Source organism: Ovis aries, chromosome 6, assembly GCF_016772045.2.
Source record: "Ovis aries strain OAR_USU_Benz2616 breed Rambouillet chromosome 6, ARS-UI_Ramb_v3.0, whole genome shotgun sequence".
Classification (NCBI taxonomy): domain Eukaryota; kingdom Metazoa; phylum Chordata; class Mammalia; order Artiodactyla; family Bovidae; genus Ovis; species Ovis aries.
The window spans coordinates 35,347,062-35,367,339 of NC_056059.1; the positions used below are offsets into that span (position 1 = coordinate 35,347,062).

Here is a 20,278-nt window from a genome sequence, read left to right on the forward strand (position 1 = left end):
GTACACCCTTGCAAGGTTTGTGTCACTGTGACATAAAGGTGACAAATTAATACAGAATTTGAAACTCAGCAAATAATTTTCTGTTACATTTTTTTCTTCACATGACCTCATTTTCTGTTTTCCCCAAACACTGATGTATTACCTCAAGCTAAAGATATATTTCATTTCAGAATTATTCAGTCCAGTGTGCAAGGCTTGCTTTGTACTTCTTTTTCCTTTCAGATTTTTAGTCTGTCACAGATGAGTATACAAGTTTATTCTGGCTAAAGGGCATCTTTTATCCTATCCATTTTCATAAGCTTACTCTCATTCTGTTTACTGCTTTTCGTTTTCCTTGTTAAAAGTTGAAAACAACAATAAGCAGTGGTTGAGAGCTTGCCATTTGTCTCCTCCCCTCCTCTGGGCATTCCCCTTTACTCTTCATGATCTTCTTTCCAGCATCACGGTGTTAGCCCATCATTTAGTGAGTATTTCCTAGGTGCTAACCGTGGCTTCCATGGTGGCACAGTGGTAAAAAATATGCGTGCCAACACAGGAGACGCAAGAGATGTGGGTTTGATCCTGGGGCCAGGAAGATCACTTGCAGTAAGGAATGGCAAGCCACTCTCCAGTACTTTTACCTGGAAAATTCCATGGACAAAGGAGCCTGGCAGACTACAGTCCAGCGGGGTGCAAAGAATCAGACAGGACTGAGTACACAGCCACACAGCCACTGTGTTTAGTGTTTTACAAGCATTGTCATAATTAATCTCTATAAAAATCTTAATAATACATGGGAACTGTTTTTATGTCTATTTGCAGATAAAGAAAATGAAGCACAAAAGAGTCCAATGCTCATGACTGAGTTTGAACTTAGTAATTTGTGCCTTTAAAACTGGCACCCATAATAGACAGCCTCTCCCATGAAATAGATGTGATCTCTGGGATTGACTGATAACTGACTTCAGGCCTTGTTATCAAAGAAACCTCTGACCATCTTGGGACCTAAATCTGTGCTTCATTCTGGTCAGAAAATTTGATTTAAGGTAAATAATAAAATTAGAAATTTTAGTTAGCAATATGCAAATAGTCAAGGCTTCCCTAGTGGTTCAGTGGTAAAGAATTTGCCTGCAAGGCAAGAGCCACAGAAGATGCAGGTTCAATTCCTGGGTTGGGACGATCCCCTGGAGAAGGAAATGGCAACCCACTCCGGTATTCTTGCCAGGAGAATCCCATGGATAGAGGAGCCTGGCAGGTTATAATCCATGGGGTGGCAAGAGTCAGACATGACTTAGTGACTAAATCACCACCAAGCTGTAGTTAACAAATGATTTTTATAACCTTTTATTCAGAGTTAACATAGTTTCATAGATTTAATTGTTACATAGGCAGATTATGGGGAACATCAGTTATATGAGAGAGATTGTTTTCATAAACTTTAAATATTACACTGACTATTTCACACTCTTGCATTTATAAATTATGTAATATGGCATCATTCTGTATGAAATAATTTTAGCTTCTTTCTTAGGCAGTGTGAAACATTTGTACACACCTAAAACTTGTGCGTATGGACATTTTACTCATTTATTTTCGAGTTAAGTGTTCAGTAAACAAATACTAAATATCTACTCTACTTGGCCACTGGGTTAGTCCTTGAGGATATTATAAACAAGAAAAACCAATATTAACTCTCTGTAAAATAGCTTTTATAAATATAAATGTAAATGAACATTAAACATTTTTGATTCTGGGATTTTTTAATAGTAGTTATGACTGAATGAAGATACCAAATATGAGAATTTCTTTGAATGAAAAGCAACACATATAGGGTTTCAGAAATCTTTTTCTGTTTTAAAATCTCATCCACTTGCAAAATAGGTTTGATTATTTAGAGAGGTCTATAAATTACCCTTTATTCAAAATGTCTATAGTTTTAATCATGCTATTTTAATTCCAATAGATTGTAAATTTGCAATAAAATAACAAGAGGGGAGGTTGTAACAGATGTTCTGTCAGCACAAGTGATTTCATCTGAGATAATCAAGTATTCATCTTGCTTAATCTTCATCAATTGAAACATACAGATTTTCAATAATGTGAGCTCTGTACATTCAAAGGGCTTCTGATACTTAAGAAGAAATTTTTTTTTGACTAGGACTTTTTTTGTATAATGGCTAATTAAACCCAAGGGTTGCTTCATCTCCTATTACAAGTCAAATTGTTTTATTTAGTTGTATTTTTTAAGTTGATTATAAAGGTGGCTATGTACAGACTTTTTTTTTGTAATTCATTCCATACGTTTATTTGCACAAGACAAACATTTCACTTAAATAAGCAAGGTGTTTCTTTGCACAAGATAAATATTTCATTTAAGTAAAATCTATGCTTAATCTAATGGAAATTTGTAAATAATGATGTGAAATAATTTCTTTTAAATATAATACTCAGATGGCAGTTTAATTGATTTAGGTAACTATAGAATCCTGTTGAACAGAATATTAATAGTAACATTTTCAAAAAAATATATATAATTAGGCCTTTCTCAGGTCTATATGGACTTCCCTGCTATCTCAGAAAAGAGTCTACTTGCAATATGGGAAACCCAGTTTCCATCCCTTGGTCAGGAAGGGCCCCTGGAGAAAGGGAATGGCTATCCACTCCAGTATTCTGGCCTGGGAAATTCCATGGACAGAGCAGCCTAGCGGGCTACAGTCCATGGGGTTGCAAAAAGTCAGACACGACTGAGTGACTAACACTTTAACTTTCAGGATAATTACTACTTTTCTTTCAGGTCTATATACAATGAAAATAAATTTCACTGAAAATACAGTATTTCCTAGAAAGTGTTTTAGAGTATTCTTGGACTTTACAAAATATGGGGCAAAAAATAAAATAGGAAAGAGTTGGAAAATAAAATACTTTTCAGAATGTCTTTCCATTTATTCTGAAAAAAAATTCTCACCCTAATCTGGATGATGTTATGAAATATTTCAGAAGGGAAAATCAGAATTATGTGCCTCTGGTATCTGTTCTGAGATTTTACAAAGAACTTCCTCTCCCAAACTCCACCTCTGTGATTATTTAGTTATATATTTGTTAATCAAATTCTCTTTTTCTAAAAGAGATGCAGGCTGAAATCAATGAAATTTTACTTTAGATGGAAATTTATTTCCTTTTATCTTTTAAGAAAAAAGAGATTTGGGGAGAGAGAAAAATGCATATTATGATAAATTATTTTATGATTAATATTTATACAGAACATACTTTATAGTAAGAGCAATCTGAATTAAATACAGATTCATTTTAAAGCCACTACTCTAATTAAAAAAAAATTCTGTAGCATTTTCTTTGCTTTTAGAGCTCAGAAACACATTAAAAGTTTAAATATATTTGCCAACTTCCTACACTTATCAGCAGCAATGCCAGTGTAGAAACTTGGCAGTTCTTGGTATTACCAGAACATAAGCTTAATTTGTTGAAAATGTGACCAATTTACCCATTCATGCCTTTTGTTTTAAAGTGCAGACCTTTAAATGGGACTTCGAATAATATGCTGAATAAACACACTGATAATCGTTTTATACTAGGAAATAATCTTAGAATTCCACTAAAAGACAATTTGTAGGAATGCTAACTTTTTCTCTCGTTAGACCCATTGCCAAGTTTTAAGAACAAAAAGGAAGACTATGAGAACACTATCATTCAGAATATTTGGAATGAGAAAATAATTCCTTTTCCCTTTGCTTCCTATTTTGTGAAGCTGGTATTACATTACTCAGAAAATCAGTTCAGTTCAGTTTCGTTGCTCAGTTGTGTCCCGACTCTTTGCAACACCATGGTCTGCAGCACACCAGGCCTCCCTGTCCATCACCAAATCCTGGAGTCTACTCAAACGCAGGTCCGTTGAGTCAGTGATGCCATCCAACCATCTCATCCTCTGTCCTCCCCTTCTCCTCCCGCCTTCAAGCTTTCCCAGCATCAGGGTCTTTTCCAATGAGTCAGTTCTTCACATCAAGTGGCCAAATTATTGGAGTTTCAGCTTCAGCATCAGTCCTTCCAATGAATATTCAGGACTGATTTCCTTTAGGATGGACAGGTTGGATCTCCTTGCAGTCCAAGGGACTCTCAAGAGTCTTCTCCAACACCACAATTCAAAAGCATCAATTCTTTGGCGCTCAGCTTTCTTTAGAGTCCAACTCTGACATCCATACGTGACTCAGAAAATAGCACTCCACAAAGTTCAAAGGACAGCGTCAAAGACAAAGCTACTGGTTTTCTAAATGGCAGCTGGAGCAAGTAGATACAAATAGGTTGCAGGCTTTCTCTGTGGGTTTTCCCTTTGAAAACAGTACATGAAACACTGACCAGCTTAAACTGGTGTTGCCTCCTTGTATAGTTGATTAATCAAACCTTGAATTATTTTACATAGACAGCTCTGGGTGTATACTGGATGGGAACTCATATTTCCAGGATAACCCCAGAACCAAGGATCTTCTTCACTCTACAAACTCAAAGAATAGAAGCATTGCCATCAGATCCTTTTCAGGTCAGTTCAGTTCAGTCTCTCAGTCGTTCCCCAGTCTTTGCAACCCCATGGACGGCAGCACACCCTTTAGGGATGAAGAATTCCTTCAATAAGGAAAATGTGGCTTCAAGCAGCGTGAGTGGCTTATATGTACTGATTTGAGACTAGCCAATCAGCTTCCAAGTTTGAAATTCCCCTAACCCCTAACTATTATTTTGAAGTCTGAAGCAGAAAGACAGCTTTGAGCCCTGTCTCCTTGCTGGTAGATCTCAAAATAAAATTCTTTTCTTTTTTCAAGTATTAGTGCCAAAGTATTTGCATCTACTTGTGAGGGGCACTAAGCTCTTGCTGGGTAACAATGCCATCTGGTCTCAGAGGTAAGTTGATGAAAATGTACTGTTATCTTACAACTCAGATGGTTTTCAGTCCCCAGTGCTACATCACTCTGTGTCTGACCGTAGTCTGTCTCTCAATACTAATCGATTTGGCTCTTTAGTTATTACTTCTGCTCCCTCTCATCACTCTCCCCCTCTCAAGGGCACCCTCCTCCTCCTACTCATCTTCCTTTTCCTCATTCTTACTTCTCTTTTGATCTTTCTTCTTTCTTTTGTCTCCATACATTTTCTATCACATAGTTGCCAGAAAGAAGCAAGAGGGAAAGAAAATATTTAGGAGTTTTCTCTCTGTAGCTGGTGTTGTGTTTGATTTTACAGTTCTGGGGAAAAAATGATGTTACAATTTTTAAACTTTAGTGATATAAGGGCAGTGAGTAGCTTGTGTGATGTGTACTTCAAGAAGAGAACTGCAATTCAAATTCTGTATAATTACTTATTGGTAAGAGAAGTCATTCTTCCTGAGGTAGTAGCTATTTTGCCTTCTTGAAAATAGTCTCTTCACAAGGTCACTTGCCAAGATCATTTTTCCATTGGCATGAAGAATACAGTTGTTGGCACAACTGCATCAGTGTGTTAAGTATGTAGCTAGGGCAGGTAAGTAGCTATTTGTTACAGCCCGGAATGAGATTATTTTAAGAAAATTCAGTGCTTTCATCACAGGCCTAAAACCTGTGTCTAACAAAGATAACAGCCTTAGCCAAATGTAGATGTCACATATTAATTTTCTAATTAAAAAATAATTAGAACTAGTTTACGTACTGGTGATCACAAACTTGAATATTCAAATTATTTTTGTTCCATCAAATTAAATAAAATGAATTTTACTAGAAAACTTTCTAAATTAGTAAAATTTAATTAATAAATTTAAGACATTTAGTCCTATTCAGTTCCCAGTATGCTTCTGTCTCAGTGATCTTCCATTAGTTGCAGTGCCAAGAACTTTATTGTTGGGCAAATGGTACCCAACCTCATTGGGTACCAATGGGTACCATTGGAATTCTAAGATTCTTTACAGGCATCTTTGTCTGCCCATTTTTCAGAATACACTACAAAATCAGTTTTCAGATACCAATACTGCTCCAGTGATATTTAAAATAAATTTCTTATGTATAAAAGCAGAGGTTCTTTTGTGATACCCAAGAATGCCCTTAGGATGTTTTGGTAGTGGTTTTTGATTATGATGATGCTGTTGTTGCTTTGTCGAATATGCCACATGGGATGAAAGAAACCAAAAAAATAATAGAGAAATTCAGTAATGGTCTTTGTTCGTTGCATGGGATAGAGTTCAGTTTGCTGTTAATATGGAGCTCTGTGAAAAGTTAAAACCCATGAATAACCTATCAGTTTGCTGACCATTTAAAGGAAATAGAATTAGTGTTTATGAAATAGAATCATGATTAAAAACCTTAATGACAAGCTTCAGAAAGGACAATGAAAGTAACATTAAAAAGACATGTAATCCCCGGAGAGTCTTTTAAATTTCATCTACAGAATAATTTCCACACTATTTAACTGCCTCCTCAGTAGGATTAAAGAGATCTAAACATGTTCGTTAAACAGCAAATCTATTAATACAATGGTGGGATATGGAATCAGGTGCAGAAGGGGGTTAAAGAAGGGCTTGAGACAGTGGGAGGCATCTCTGTAGAATATTCTTTGTTAAACACAAGGTGACTGTGACAAATAATGAAAATTAGTGCTTATGAGGATATCTAAAAAATTAGGATACTAAAAGCACTTGTTCTTGACATATATTGGATGTTTAAATAACAAGTACGTTTGTCAAAGTTAATATTTTTCCTATCATATTATTCATCTAGCTATCTCAAATGATTTTTGGAAATGGTTAGGTAGTACAAAGGTATTTTTCTACATACGTGTTCTGGTAAATTGTCATCCTTAATTCACAATTTTCATATAGATGAAGAAATAGATATGTGGTCCTCTTTATACAGATTCTGCACAATTAAATGCTTTGGTGATGGTGACAGCAAAGATCAATGAAGGGCAGTAAGTTACCAAAACAGTTTTAACACTATCTGCAATTTTAGAAAGTCTCTGTAATTGTCTTTTTCCTGGTAAGAAGAATCTAGTCAGTCAGTTTCTTCTCTGCTGGCTAAGTAAGCAAAGTAGAGTAGTTTTTATAAGAATGCCCAACCCTCGGGTTGTGTAATGTAGTATTTTCATTCTTTACTTGAGTGGACTTGATATAGTAGTTGTTCGATTTTAAAAGATAGGGAATTCAAGTATTTTAATCCAAACTTTTGGATATAGATTTAAACACACTGGAAAAAACACTGACTCCTAGATGGTGGTCTTATAGCATTTTAATTGTAATCTTCATTGGGCTTGCTATAAGTATTTATTTGAATATAATAGGAAATCACTCCTGGGTGTTCTTTGGAAGGAATGATGCTAAAGCTGAAACTCCAGTACTTTGGCCACCTCATGCGAAGAGTTGACTCAATTGGAAAAGACCCTGATGCTGAGAGGGATTGGGGGCAGGAGGATAAGGGGACGACAGAGGATGAGATGGCTGGATGGCATCACTGACTCGGTGGACGTGAGTTTGAGTGAACTCCGGGAGTTGGTGATGGACAGGGAGGCCTGGCCTGCTGCAATTCATGGGGTCACAAAGAGCTGGACACGACTGAGTGACTGAACTGAACTGAACTGAATAGGGAATCATGTTACAAACCAAAATCTGCTATAGATTGATATTTTTAAAATATGCAAATAACATTTTAAAATATTATAAATATTACTACATCTGACCCTTGTTTTCTGGGAAATGTTTTGACCAAAATCTGGGTTTTGATATTTCATGAAGAAACCCATGAATAAAAATAACTAAAAATCCTAAATTTGGACATTTCCAGAGTTTGGGATTGTTTAATTAGCATGTCAGCCCAGAGAAATGAACACTACGTTGTTATTGTTTTTTCCCCCAGCACAAACCCAATATAGCTGACTGAAGATTCTCACTGATCTCACAGATTATAACACTTCTCGGCTCATTGATGAAGCACTGGGTTTGAAATCACTGGGGCAGCAAACATCTCTGCCTCTAACAGGGAAGATCAACCAGAGTAAATGTGCAATCTAGAAAGAGTGGGCTATCATTTTTGCTCTGAAGTGTCCCACACGTGCTTGCAAAGATAGAGAATAGGCAAACAATTTTGAGAAAGGAGTGTTTCATTGCATTAAAAAATTGCCCTTGAAAGCAAAGATTATTACTCAACTAGTTTCTAATGTGAAAAAATTGACAGTAATAAACTGTAGCAGTTATTAAAAAAAGTGCCAAGTTGTCAACCCATTTCCTTCAGACTTGGATGAAAAGTTCATGATAAAAATCTTAAATTTTATATATATAATACAAATAATGTATATATATAGATATAAAAGTATTTAGAAGTATTTAGACATATATTAGATAAATGAAAACCTGAATTTACATATGACCAAATGTATGTGTAATGTAAATATCTATATATAAATAATGTTTATATATAACTGAACTTCTACCAATTAGAAGTTCATTCAATTCAGTGAGTTTATATTTTGAAACAGATGAACAACATTAAAGAAAAATTCCTTTTAAGAGCATTAATTAGTCAAGTGAAAATCAGTTTGGCTTATTTTTAGCATTTCCTGATGCCCCAATGGAGAAGGAAATGGCAACCCACTCCAGTATTCCCATGAACAGAGGAGCCTGGTGGGCTACAGTCACAAAGAGTTACAAAGAGTCACAAAGAGTCAGCGTGGGATCACAAAGAGTTGGATGCAACTAAGAGACTGAGCACAGGGCCCTAATGATCCTAGCCCATTCTCCAAAATGAGCAGTTTGGTAAGATAGTAAGAGAGAACAATTTAGGCTCACTTGGCTTTGAATATGAAGTTTCTTTATTCCTGGAGTGAGCCAAAAACAAGTAATGGAAGTTTGTCAGAGGTGTAGAAAATAGAGGGAGGTTGGTTATTCAGTTCAGTTCAGTCTCTCAGTTGTGTCTGACTCTCTGTGCCCCTATGGGCTCACAAAGTTGCCATCACCAACTCCTAGAACTTGCTCAATCTCATGTCCATTGAGTCAGTGATGCCATCCAACCATCTCATCCTCTGTTGTCCCCTTCTCCTCTTGGCTTCAATCTTTCCCAGCATCAGGGGCTTTTCCAATGAGTTAGTTCTTCACATCAGGTGGCCAAAGTATTGGAATTTCAGCTTCAGCATCAGTCTTTCCAATGAATATTCAGGACTGGTTTCCTTCAGGATTGACTGGATTGATTTTCTTGCAGTCCAAGGGACCCTCAAGGAGTCTTCTCCAACACCACACTTCAAAAGTATCAATTCTTCAATGCTCAGCTTTCTTTATAGTCCAATTCTCACATCCATACATGACTACTGGAAAAACCATAGCTTTGACTAGACAGACTTTTGTTGGCAGAATTCGTTATTAAAGATACATTTTCCATTCTTATGGAACTATTCATGATTTTGGTGAGAGTAAATCTCAGCATGACTCTGAATAATGTATTTCAAATGCAGTATCTGTCTGTACTGATTTACTTGATATTTATTTTTACGTTACTTTAATACATGATTTATCCTGTCTGTCACAAAGCGGCTATTTATTAAATAATTGATGAATGAATGGGTATGAAATTGTCATCACTAATTAGGGTCTGAGTATACTTTGGGAGTTTGCTAGGCAGGAAGGTCTGGTGAGAGAGAATAGCTCTGGAATTCAATCTGAAAAATAATATCCATTAAAGTCTACTGTGTGCATAAGGAAAATCAAGAAAATCCCAGTGTTCTTTTTTAATATATGGAAAAATTTGATCATGACAGTTACAAATATGTTGCTAAGCTGTCCTGAATAATATTGTATGGCTTTTAAAAAGATACACAAAGAAGTTCACAGAAACTTAGTGGCCACAATGCCTTTTGGTAATTGTTGGCAATTTGTCATTTAATTGTGCATTTCTACAAATATGTGTAAAAATATAGGATAAAATTGGTAATTAAAACCCAAACACTAAAGCATTATTTAATGCTAAATGTTCTAAATTATCTAATTACAAAATCAAAAATTAAATTGTGCGTGGCAATGACAAATATTGTCAAATGACTCACTTCCTACTGTTCTTGCTCTTACAGGAAAGGCAGTGCATTGAAATCACTGGTATCTGTTGAAAAGTATAATTGGAAAGCAAAAATTCTGTTTAATCTAGGAGTATTTGAAGTAATAAACATTTCAGATTGTGATGTTATTTTAGGCATGGACTATGGAAATTATCAAAATTCTCCAAATACTTTTGAAAATAACACATTTACACATAGAGGAGAAACTGTCAGTCATTCGGCCTTCATTTGTCAGCAACTGGCTTCCACTCTTCCTGGTGTACTGAGGCTGGGCTGTGAGGGCACAGCAATTTTGGCTCAACATGACACATTCTGCTGGGCAATACACACTTCACACTTACCTGCAGGGCTGTCCAAGTTTCATTAGGCTGCAGGTTGAAATCTTTACAGATTGGCATAGAGTATGTGTTGTGTGTTCCTTCCTTTATATTGATTGGCAGTCCTCTGCTGTGTGGATATATCTGAGTTTGCTTAAATATTCATCTGTTGCCTAACATGTGGGTAAAACCTAGTTTTTGGCTATTACATACAAAGTTACTGTCAACATTTGTATACACCTCTCTGCTTGGACATGTGCATTCAAGTTTTAGAAAATTTGAAAAAAAATTGTTTCTGCTCTGAGGAAATAATATTTTCACTTTTAAGATTGGCAGCAGTTTTAAATACTGTAAGTTTTGATTAGTATGTCTTTCTTGGGGGCAGTGAGTACTCCTTAACATGAGTAAACTGGATAACAATCTTCTCAAGGGCCTTTTGATAGAACTTTTAGCAAAGTAGAAATATACGCTTATCTTTTGTTCTTGAAATTCTCACAATTTCCTGAACTACTGTGAAACTTACCCACTTATGTGCCTCTGTTTCTCACCAGTGTAAAGAGAATAATACATGATACATATCTCATAAGGTTAGTACATTATTCATAGGATTATAATAAGCATTAAATAAATTAATTGATGAGGAATGTTTTCCATACCAAAAACTTTTACTTCTTTCTTAGAATGTCTTACAGGAATTTCTTCTTCAGAAATATCTTTTTAAATATATAAGGAATGTGTGTTTAAGAGTGTTCACTACAATAATATTGTTATAATGAAGCATTGGAGATAATCCAAATGAACTTCAAAGGGATTGTTAAATCAATTATGGTACATCTGTAGGAAGTAAGATAGAGAAAGGATGCAAGTGGGTGCTAGAGAAGAAGGTTCTAAATCCTACCTTAGTCCTTCCTAGCTGTGGAACTTGGTTAATACCCACCTTTTAAAAATGTTGTAAGGAATCAATGAGATGTTACGTATTAGCTGCATAGAAGAGAACCAGGGCACAGGAAGCATACCATAAATCCATACATCATAATATCACCATGGGATATATGCACCTGTTATAAAAATGCAATCAGGTCTGCATGTGTTGCCATAGGATACTTATTATAGAAAGGTGTTTTTTATTTTTCCCCTGTATATATTGTATGGGCTTCCTTGGTGGCTCAGTGGTAAAGAATCTGCCTGCTGGTTCAGGAGCCCCGGTTCGATCTCTGGGTGAGAAAGATCCATTGGAGACGGAAGTGGCAACCCTGCTCCAGTATTCTTGCCTGGGAAATCCCATGGATACAGGAGCCTGCTGGGCTGCAGTCCATGAAGTCACAAAGAGTTGAGTGTGACAGAGCACACATGGTTATTGTATGATGAAAGAAAGATAGAATATCCACTTCTGTGTCTTTAGACTTGGGTGTAAATGTTCGTGTGTTAACTATTTCTTTATTCTCTAATTATAGGAAGAAAAAAATAATCTTTTAGAAAAATTTTATTGATATATAGTTGGCTTACAATGTGTTAGTTTGTGGTGTATAGCAATTGATTGAGTTACACACATATATATATGGTTTTTCATATTCTTTTCCTTTATGGCTTTTCACTGGATATTGAATATAGTTTAGGAAGGAAACAATAGTAAAACATATTTCAATTTTCTAATTCAAGTTTAAAATTTTTAATTACAAGTGAAAATTTCAATATGTAAAATTTTAAACTAACAGAAAAAACTGAAAATCAAAGTTAAAGGAAGACTTCTTGGTCTTTGAGTGCTTTGAACTTATGATTTTAAGAAACATATGTTATATATTTATGCACACAAGGAATCACAAAAGTTAAATGTTTTGTTGAAAAGATTACTGTGACTGGCAATATTGACTGATTGTCCTTTTATAATATTCCTTTATATTGCAATGCCTTAACATGAAAGAACAAAAATAGGAATGGTTATGCTAAAAAACTAATTTTGTTTTCTATGCTACTAAACCTCTTTAGGAGCAAAAATTCCTTCATATATGGGTTGTCTAAAAGATAATTAAATAATTTTGTGAAATAAACAAACTTAGAGCCTTACTCAGATTTTACAAAGAGATTCGTTTTCATTCATGTTGAAAAACCAAAAACAGAGCAGATGTGCATGCAAAGATAAATAAAAACCCTGGCTGCTTCTCAGTAAAGGTGACTATCTTTCATGCTAATTTATGTACGGTATAATAAGTAACCACTAAATGTAGTGGCAGGGGGAAATTTGGCTGGAATTGTTCCTTTTACAAGGCGCAACCACACTTCCTGCCCATAATTCAATTCTAATAAGGCATCCCCAGTCAAAACCCTATCACAGTGTATTTCACTGTTTCCATTTTCAGACTCAAATGTAAGCTTGTCTACTCCATCAACCACTAAAAATCCAGATATATGAGCACTAACTGACTCAATGGTATACTTAAAAACATACACCCCAAGATAGGGGATTCTGAATTTTCCAGTTCTTGGCGTATATGAGGCTCCGTAGTTGACATCCAAGTTATTAAATAAGATAGGACCAGGTGTAGTCATTCCGAAAGTATGAGATGCAAAAAATGCCACCATCGGTGCATATCTGTAAGTTCCTTTTGAAAAATCTGTTAGTGGAAAAAAATGGAAAGAGTTGATTTTCATGTTTTGATCTTGTTTATATCTTTAATCTTTATCTCAGTTACAAAAAGGCTTAGTAGAAGTAAAATGGTCACTCACTGGACTTAACAAGGGCATGTGTGTCTGGATGTCTGCCTCTTTTCCTGCCTGAACTACCCAAAATTGCTTAGTCTCTCTGAGACTCAGTTTCTCCACTTAGATCATGGTAGAATGACAGTAACACTCAATATATCATTCACAAAAATGCCTCAAAGATTAATTTGTGTGTGTCTTTGATCTCTCCAGAGATGAAGGGATTCAAAGCATTTTATGATTATTATGGTATGCCAGAATGTTTTAAAGCCTCTTGCATGAATTAAAGCTGACATGATGTAGAAACAATTTTTTCTGCACGTTGTCAAACAGTTTCTGGAGGCTAAAACGGAAACCCAAGGAAATCATATGCACTATACAGAGGTAGACAAAAGCAATCTTCTATGTAATTAATGCCAAACGTACTTACAAAGGCTGAGATTTAAGAGCAGACTAAAAAATTCACTCTTTATTATGCAGCATATTATTAAGAAAAGCCTGATTTGAAACATATTTTTGCCATCATTTTAAAGAGAATATATATTAAGCACTGCACACATTTTTCTTGTGTGAAAATAAAAAATGATACACTCTGGAAGTAAATCTATAGCAACCAATACTTATGTAAGTAAATGGACAAAAAGGCATCTTGCTCTACTCACTACATTTTAGCATAGTCTAACAGCCCTCAGCCAGTCAGAACGGTATTATGACCTTCATAGAAGACACTGCTATGCACTTATTAAAGCTTTATTCAAGGGATCAGGTTTGATATGAATCAAAGATGTATTCTTGTTTGAGGAGAAAAAGTTTATATATATATATGTATGTATATACATTATGTATACATATATATTATATGGCATATATATAATATATATTTTATTTTAAGAAAGTATAATTTATATTTTCTTATGCAATATATATTTTAAGATGCACTAAAAAAAAACAAGTTGGGGGATTTTTAATAAACTACTTCTATTAAACCAACATTGAAAATTTCAACTAGTGTATATGAATTAGTTTACCTGACAAAACCATGTATGTTATTCAGTGAATTTCAGACGTAAAAGGAATTAATCCTGAAGTGAGTCCAGATTAAGCAGGTCTAAACATTCATTTGTAAACATTTCAAAAAATATTTTTGTTTAGGACATTGAGCAAATCCAAGGACACAAGCACTTTCTTACCTGGAGCTAAAGCATTTTCTCCTGCCACCTTGACAGTACAGTTGTCACCAGTAAAAGGATGTCGGCAAGCACAGATAAAGCTAGTTCTTGCATTTATACACGTACCCCCATTCTGGCACGGGGATCTACTACAGTATGAATACTCCTCTGTTACTGAAAAAGAATCAAGACAAAAGAGGGTAAAAATGACCTGTTTTTCTGTTGATGTCAAATTAGAGTTTGCAGCAGAATGGGAAAAACACTGAGTCAGAAATAGGAAAAATGCATTCCCAGGCCCAGATCACCCACCGATGCAGTCATGGGATTTCACGAAATATCTGAACTCTCTGAGCTGCTGCTTCTGAAGCCCTTTCCTGCTTCTTGGAAGTGAGAATAATTCTGTGATCCACTGCATTTATATGTGTTAAATATTAAGATTTTTGTCAACTGTAGAACTAATAGGCTATCTGGACACACAATCACATACAATTGAAACCAGTGCATGATGAGGGTAATATTTCAAATCACAGAAGGAAAACAGTCTGATCAATAAATGGTGCTAAACTAACTGTATTTTCATAAAAATATAAATTCCATGTGCATAAAAATACTAAATGTGAAAAATGATTACATTATAATCAAATAAACAGAATATCTTTGTTGAGCTTTAAAATTTTAGAAAGCTCTTTCAACACAAAATAAGAGAAAAATCCTGATGTTTGACCACCTAGACTCAAAACTCATTTGCAATGAAAGCCACACATTATGAAATTTCAAAGTGCTAGGTGAAGAGAAAATTTTGTTTTACAGACACAACAATCTAATGACTAATATCTATAATAAATAAAAAGTTCTGACTAATCCCCACAAAAAAGAGTGTAACCCTGTAAAAATTGCGGCAAATGAGCAAGTAATATGAGCTGGGAAGTCAGTGAACAACTATAGTTTAAAACTTATTCAACCTCATTACTAATTAAGGAGTAACAAATTACCATCAACAACATTTTATATCAGGTGGCAACATTTAAAAACAAAACAGGCATGCAGAAAAATAAGCATTCTCATATAATGTTGGTTAGACCGTATATTATTGGAACCTTTGAATAGGACAATTTGACAGAATTAAAAATGTTCATTTGCTTTGAGCCAGAAATTTCTCCCAGCAGAATATATATTCCAGACCCACTTGCACAAAGATAATGTTCAAGAAATTTCTTCATGATGTCATTTGCACTAGTGAAGAATAGTAGGACCCCTAAATGACCACTGATGAAGGGACTTGCTAAATGAACTATAAATCTTTTCAGCAGAGCTTCCCTGTGTCTCAGACAGTAAAGAATCTGCATGCAATGGAGGAGACCTGGGTTCTATCTATGGGTCGGAAAGATTCCCTGGAGAAGGGAATGGCAACCCACTCCGGTATTCTTGCCTGGGGAATCCCATGGACAGAGGAGCCTGGTGAGCTACAGTCCATAGAGTAACAAAGAGTCAGACAGGACTAAGAGACGAACACCATTACTACCACTCTCTTTTCAGCAAGGGATATTCAGTTCAGTTCAGTCGCTCAGTCGTGTCCGACTCTTTGTGACCCTATGAATAGCAACTCACCAGGCCTCACTGTCCATTACCAACTCCTGGAGTTCACTCAGACTCACGTCCATCGAGTCAGTGATGCCATCCAGCCATCTCATCCTCTGTCGTCCCCTTCTCCTCCTGCCCCCAATCCCTCCCAGCATCAGAGTCTTTTCCAATTAGTCAACTCTTCGCATGAGGTGGCCAAAGTACTGGAGCTCCAGCTCCAGCACCATTCCTTCCAAAGAAATGCCAGGGCTGATCTCTTTTCAGAATGGACTGGCTGGATCTCCTTGCAGTCCAAGGGACTCTCAAGAGTCTTCTCCAACACCACAGTTCAAAAGCATCAATTCTTCGGTGCTCAGCTTTCTTCACAGTCCAACTCTCACATCCATACATGACCACAGGAAAAACCATAGCCTTGACTAGACGGACCTTTGTCGGAATATTAGACAGCAGTAAAAGAGTGGGATAAATCCCCAACATACTCAATTTGCTGAAGACAGTGTTTCAGTTCACTTATTAAATATAGAATAATTTCAGTTATTTAGAAAGCCTCAAGTTATAAATATGGTCATAAACAATAAATATGGTTATAAACGTAATACATAATGTGGAAAGAAAAGGTTGTAAGAATACATTGCTGGATACAGTTACCGCTATGGCTCCACCTTGTGGAAATAGTGTAAACTGTTTACAATTCATTCACTTCAAAACATGGTCACTGATGGTTTTTAAATTTAAGGTTATTTGCTTTAACATCTATCTCGAGTGAGATCTATAAATATTTTAAATGCATTATACTTCATATTTAAATAATTCAAATTCACATAAAATGTAACCAAACTGCATGCCTGTGTAATTAGAATGAAAAAATTTTTTTAAAGTCCGGCTGATTTACAGTGTTATGTTACTAGTTTCAGGTGTACAGCATAATGATTCAATATTTTAATGAACTATACTCCACTTAAAGTTATGATAAGATATTGGCTATATTCTCATTTTGGAAAAATATTTAATGGATACTTGTTAAGTACAGAACCTTGTAACAAACAACTAAAGATGGGTTGGCACTGATTTGTCAGTTGAAGCTATTTCTACTTCATTACACAGTCAGCTACAAATCTACTTTTGTATATCATCTGATTTGTATTTTTTTTACTTTATTACTAAAATATTTTTTAAATGGTTAGATACCTTTATAAGTTCCTGTACATATTTGTGTTCAATGGGCAATTTGTCCTTGAATTAATAAAAATCAGACTCTAAATAAAACATCATTTTCTTTTTTGTTTTAGATCTTTCCTGTCTGTAGAATTGCATACATTCTTTTAATTGTTTGATGCTCTGAAGTTCCTGTTGAATTTATCAGGCCTGTGTGCGTGCTTAGTCACTCAATCGTGTCCAGCTATTTGTGACCCCAGGATTGTGGCCCACCAGGCTCCTCTGTCCATGGGATTTCCCAGGCAAGAAGACTGGAATGGGATGCCATTTCCTTCTCCAGGGGACCTTCCCCGCCCAGAGGTCGAATTCACGTCTCCTGTGTCTTCTGCGTTGCAGGTGAATTCTTCACCCACCGAGTCATCATATGATTGCACATTTGTGCCTACTTTCAATTAGAGTGTGAGCTTTTGTGAGGACAGGGCTCAGGGTTCCCACTTAAACTTTGTGTCACTACTGACCAGCGCAGTGCTTGACACATAGAAGTACTGAACTGTCTTTGTAAAGACGAATAAACAAAGCGATGGAAGATTGAGTAGATGATCTCACCCTTTATCTAATACTCTATTTCTTTCACTTTTTCTCAAAGATCAGGTAGTGTTTGATCCTATGATGTCGTTGGTGTGTTCTTCTAGAGACATGGAATTATTTCAAGCAAACTTTCCACAACTTCTATCTTGGGCAGAACTTCAAACTCCTTCTAGTCCATTTATTTTCTTTGATGAAGATCAGTACAATTAAGTTTGGCCAACTCAATATTCTCTCATTTTGTGCAAATAGTGTGACTAACCTGTTAAGATTCATTTCTCTGCTCTGAACAGAACTAAAATTCCTTTACCACTGTACTGGAATGTTTCATAAGTCTCAATTTGTTCTGATCTTTGCTTTCTGAACCCTGATATGTGCTCAAGTTATACTTCTGTATTAATCCTACTTTCACATTTTATAAAGACTCTTGTTAAATTTGAACTGCTTGAAGAACTCCTTACATTTTCAAAGCCCTCTGTCTTTGCCAATATTTACCATTCTTTATTTTAATTGCTTGTTTAATGTCTGAACTCCATGAGAAGAGAGGTTGTGTTTAATTTACCCCTCTATCCACTTAATTTTTCTCAGTGCTCATTCAGCACTTATTCAATAGGCATTTGGTGAATAATGGAGGGACACTTCATACTGATGTTTTCTACTTCTATTTTTGTTTGTAATACACTTAGCACCATACATGTTTTATATAATATTTTATTTTTATTTATTACTTATTTAAATTATTTTTATTTTTAATGCCTAGTTCTAGATTAGCATCACGATTTTATTTTTTTATTTCATCATTTACACAGTAACATTGTGCAGGACTGATAACTCTGATCCCTGCTGAGGTCAGAATGGAGTTTCTAACAGACTTGTGAGAAGACCTCTCAGTGCCTCTGGGCAACTTTTGTCATACACAGAGGGAAGCACTATATGAATCCACCAGTATCTGCTCTAGAGACTTTGTCTACACAACATTATAACTTTCCTTTATCTTTCATCCTGATGCCAATGCTAACATGTTTTCACCCTCATACTAATGTATGTATTAATTTCAGTGCTATTCTGTTTCATCATTTATCAAAACCATACCTATCAAATAAGTCGTATCCTTTCATTGCTCTAAAAACACTTCATCTGTCCCTTTCCAACAACTTCTAGAAATGTGAGCAGTTGTTTATATTACTTTTTCAGATTCATTGCCTGTTCATAATGAACAGGCACTCATACTCTGTTCATTAGTTAAAGATGGATGGAAACATTGTTTTCAACCATCTTTACTACTTTTCCTTCAAATTATCAGTTTTTATTCTGTTCTTTTAAATTCACATCTGTGGTTATTGATCTTGTTTGTGGGATCATTTTCTCAACACTTCAAATATAATTTAAAGCTCCTTTAATCATATCAGCAATCTTTACCAAATAGATTAGCCCTGTCTCACATGATTTACTCTAACACTTGTCATTTATATTTATCCTAAGTCACCATTCAGAAAACAAAATATTTTTTACTCAACATTATCATCTGTTTTTGCCTTTTTCTTTAGAGTTATAATCTTCAATCAAAAGAATATTAAAAATGGCAAAGGTACTGAAATATGTTCAACAATGTTAGTCATTAAGAGAATGCAAAATAATATCACAATTAAATACAATAATAATCTATTAAAATAGTAAAATAAACACTTGGCAATGCCAAGTGCTGATAAGATCATGGAGCAATTAGGATTCTCATACATTTCTAACGGAAATGGCGAGTGGTTGACCAGTTCTTACAAAGTTAAAATTATATTTATTTTATGACTAAGTTATGCTACTGCTGCATAACTCAGGAGAAATGAAAACTATGTATGCACAAAAACCTGTATGTATGAATGTAAACCTGAATGTTTACAGCAGCTTTATTCATAATCACCTCAAACTGTAAACAGCCAAAACATCCTTCAATTGCTAAACGGGTAAACAAACTGTAAGTCCATCCATACAATGGACCACTATTCGGTGATAAAAAGGAACACATGCAACAAAGGATCTCAAATATACCAGGTGAAAGAAGCCAGGCTCAAAAGCCTACACAGCATGAAAGATAAAGAAAAGTTATAATGTTGTGGTGGACATAGTATCTAGAACAGATACTGGTGGATTTGCATAATGTTTTACATGATTTAATGTAAAAGATACTCTGCAAAAGATAAAAAGGCAAGGGGAGAAAACATATCACTTTTGACAGTGACTGGGAGTAGAGGTAGATTTGATTAAAAAGGCACATAAGAGAATTTGAGGGTGTGATGGAACTGTTCTCCATCTTGACTTTTTCGGAGATTACATGACTACCCATCTGTCAGAATTCACAGACTGCATGTCAAAAATAGTGAATTAAAGAAAAAAAAAAAGTGAATTTAACTCCATGTAAATTATAGCAACAATAAATAGACATCTCCCCAACATTTTTATTTCTATTATTTTGTTTGCACAGGTCCTCCTTCTACATCATTATGTCTTTTAAAAAAATCTTTTCTTTTTTCTTAAAGACTTTGATTCAGAGGCTCATGTGCTTGCCTGGTTCTGACTGCTCCTTTTTCTCTCTCCCATGGTTCTATCTTCAGTTCTCTACTTTTTCTCTAGCTACCTAATTTACTTCTGTGCCCCCAACTATCATCTCACTGCAATAATTTCCAATTTTTATCTACAAACTCTTTTCTGGTTCCAGACCTACATTACTCATTGACTTTTGGA

The 20,278-nt window shown here is 35.3% G+C and overlaps 1 protein-coding gene across 2 annotated transcripts in view; it reads right to left on the minus strand.

Moving 5' to 3' along the window:
• Positions 1 to 11,820: 11,820 nt before the first annotated feature.
• The window catches only part of MMRN1 (multimerin 1), a 104,644-nt gene continuing 96,186 nt past the window's right edge, over positions 11,821 to 20,278 (minus strand). For both annotated transcript variants that reach the window (XM_012179683.5, XM_012179682.5), the window contains exons 8-9: positions 14,243 to 14,395; positions 11,821 to 12,967 (exon numbers count right to left, since the gene is read on the minus strand). In XM_012179683.5, the coding sequence (XP_012035073.2) occupies positions 12,546 to 12,967; positions 14,243 to 14,395 (575 nt within the window). In that variant the 3' untranslated portion in view covers positions 11,821 to 12,545. The remainder of the gene's footprint in view (positions 12,968 to 14,242; positions 14,396 to 20,278) is intronic.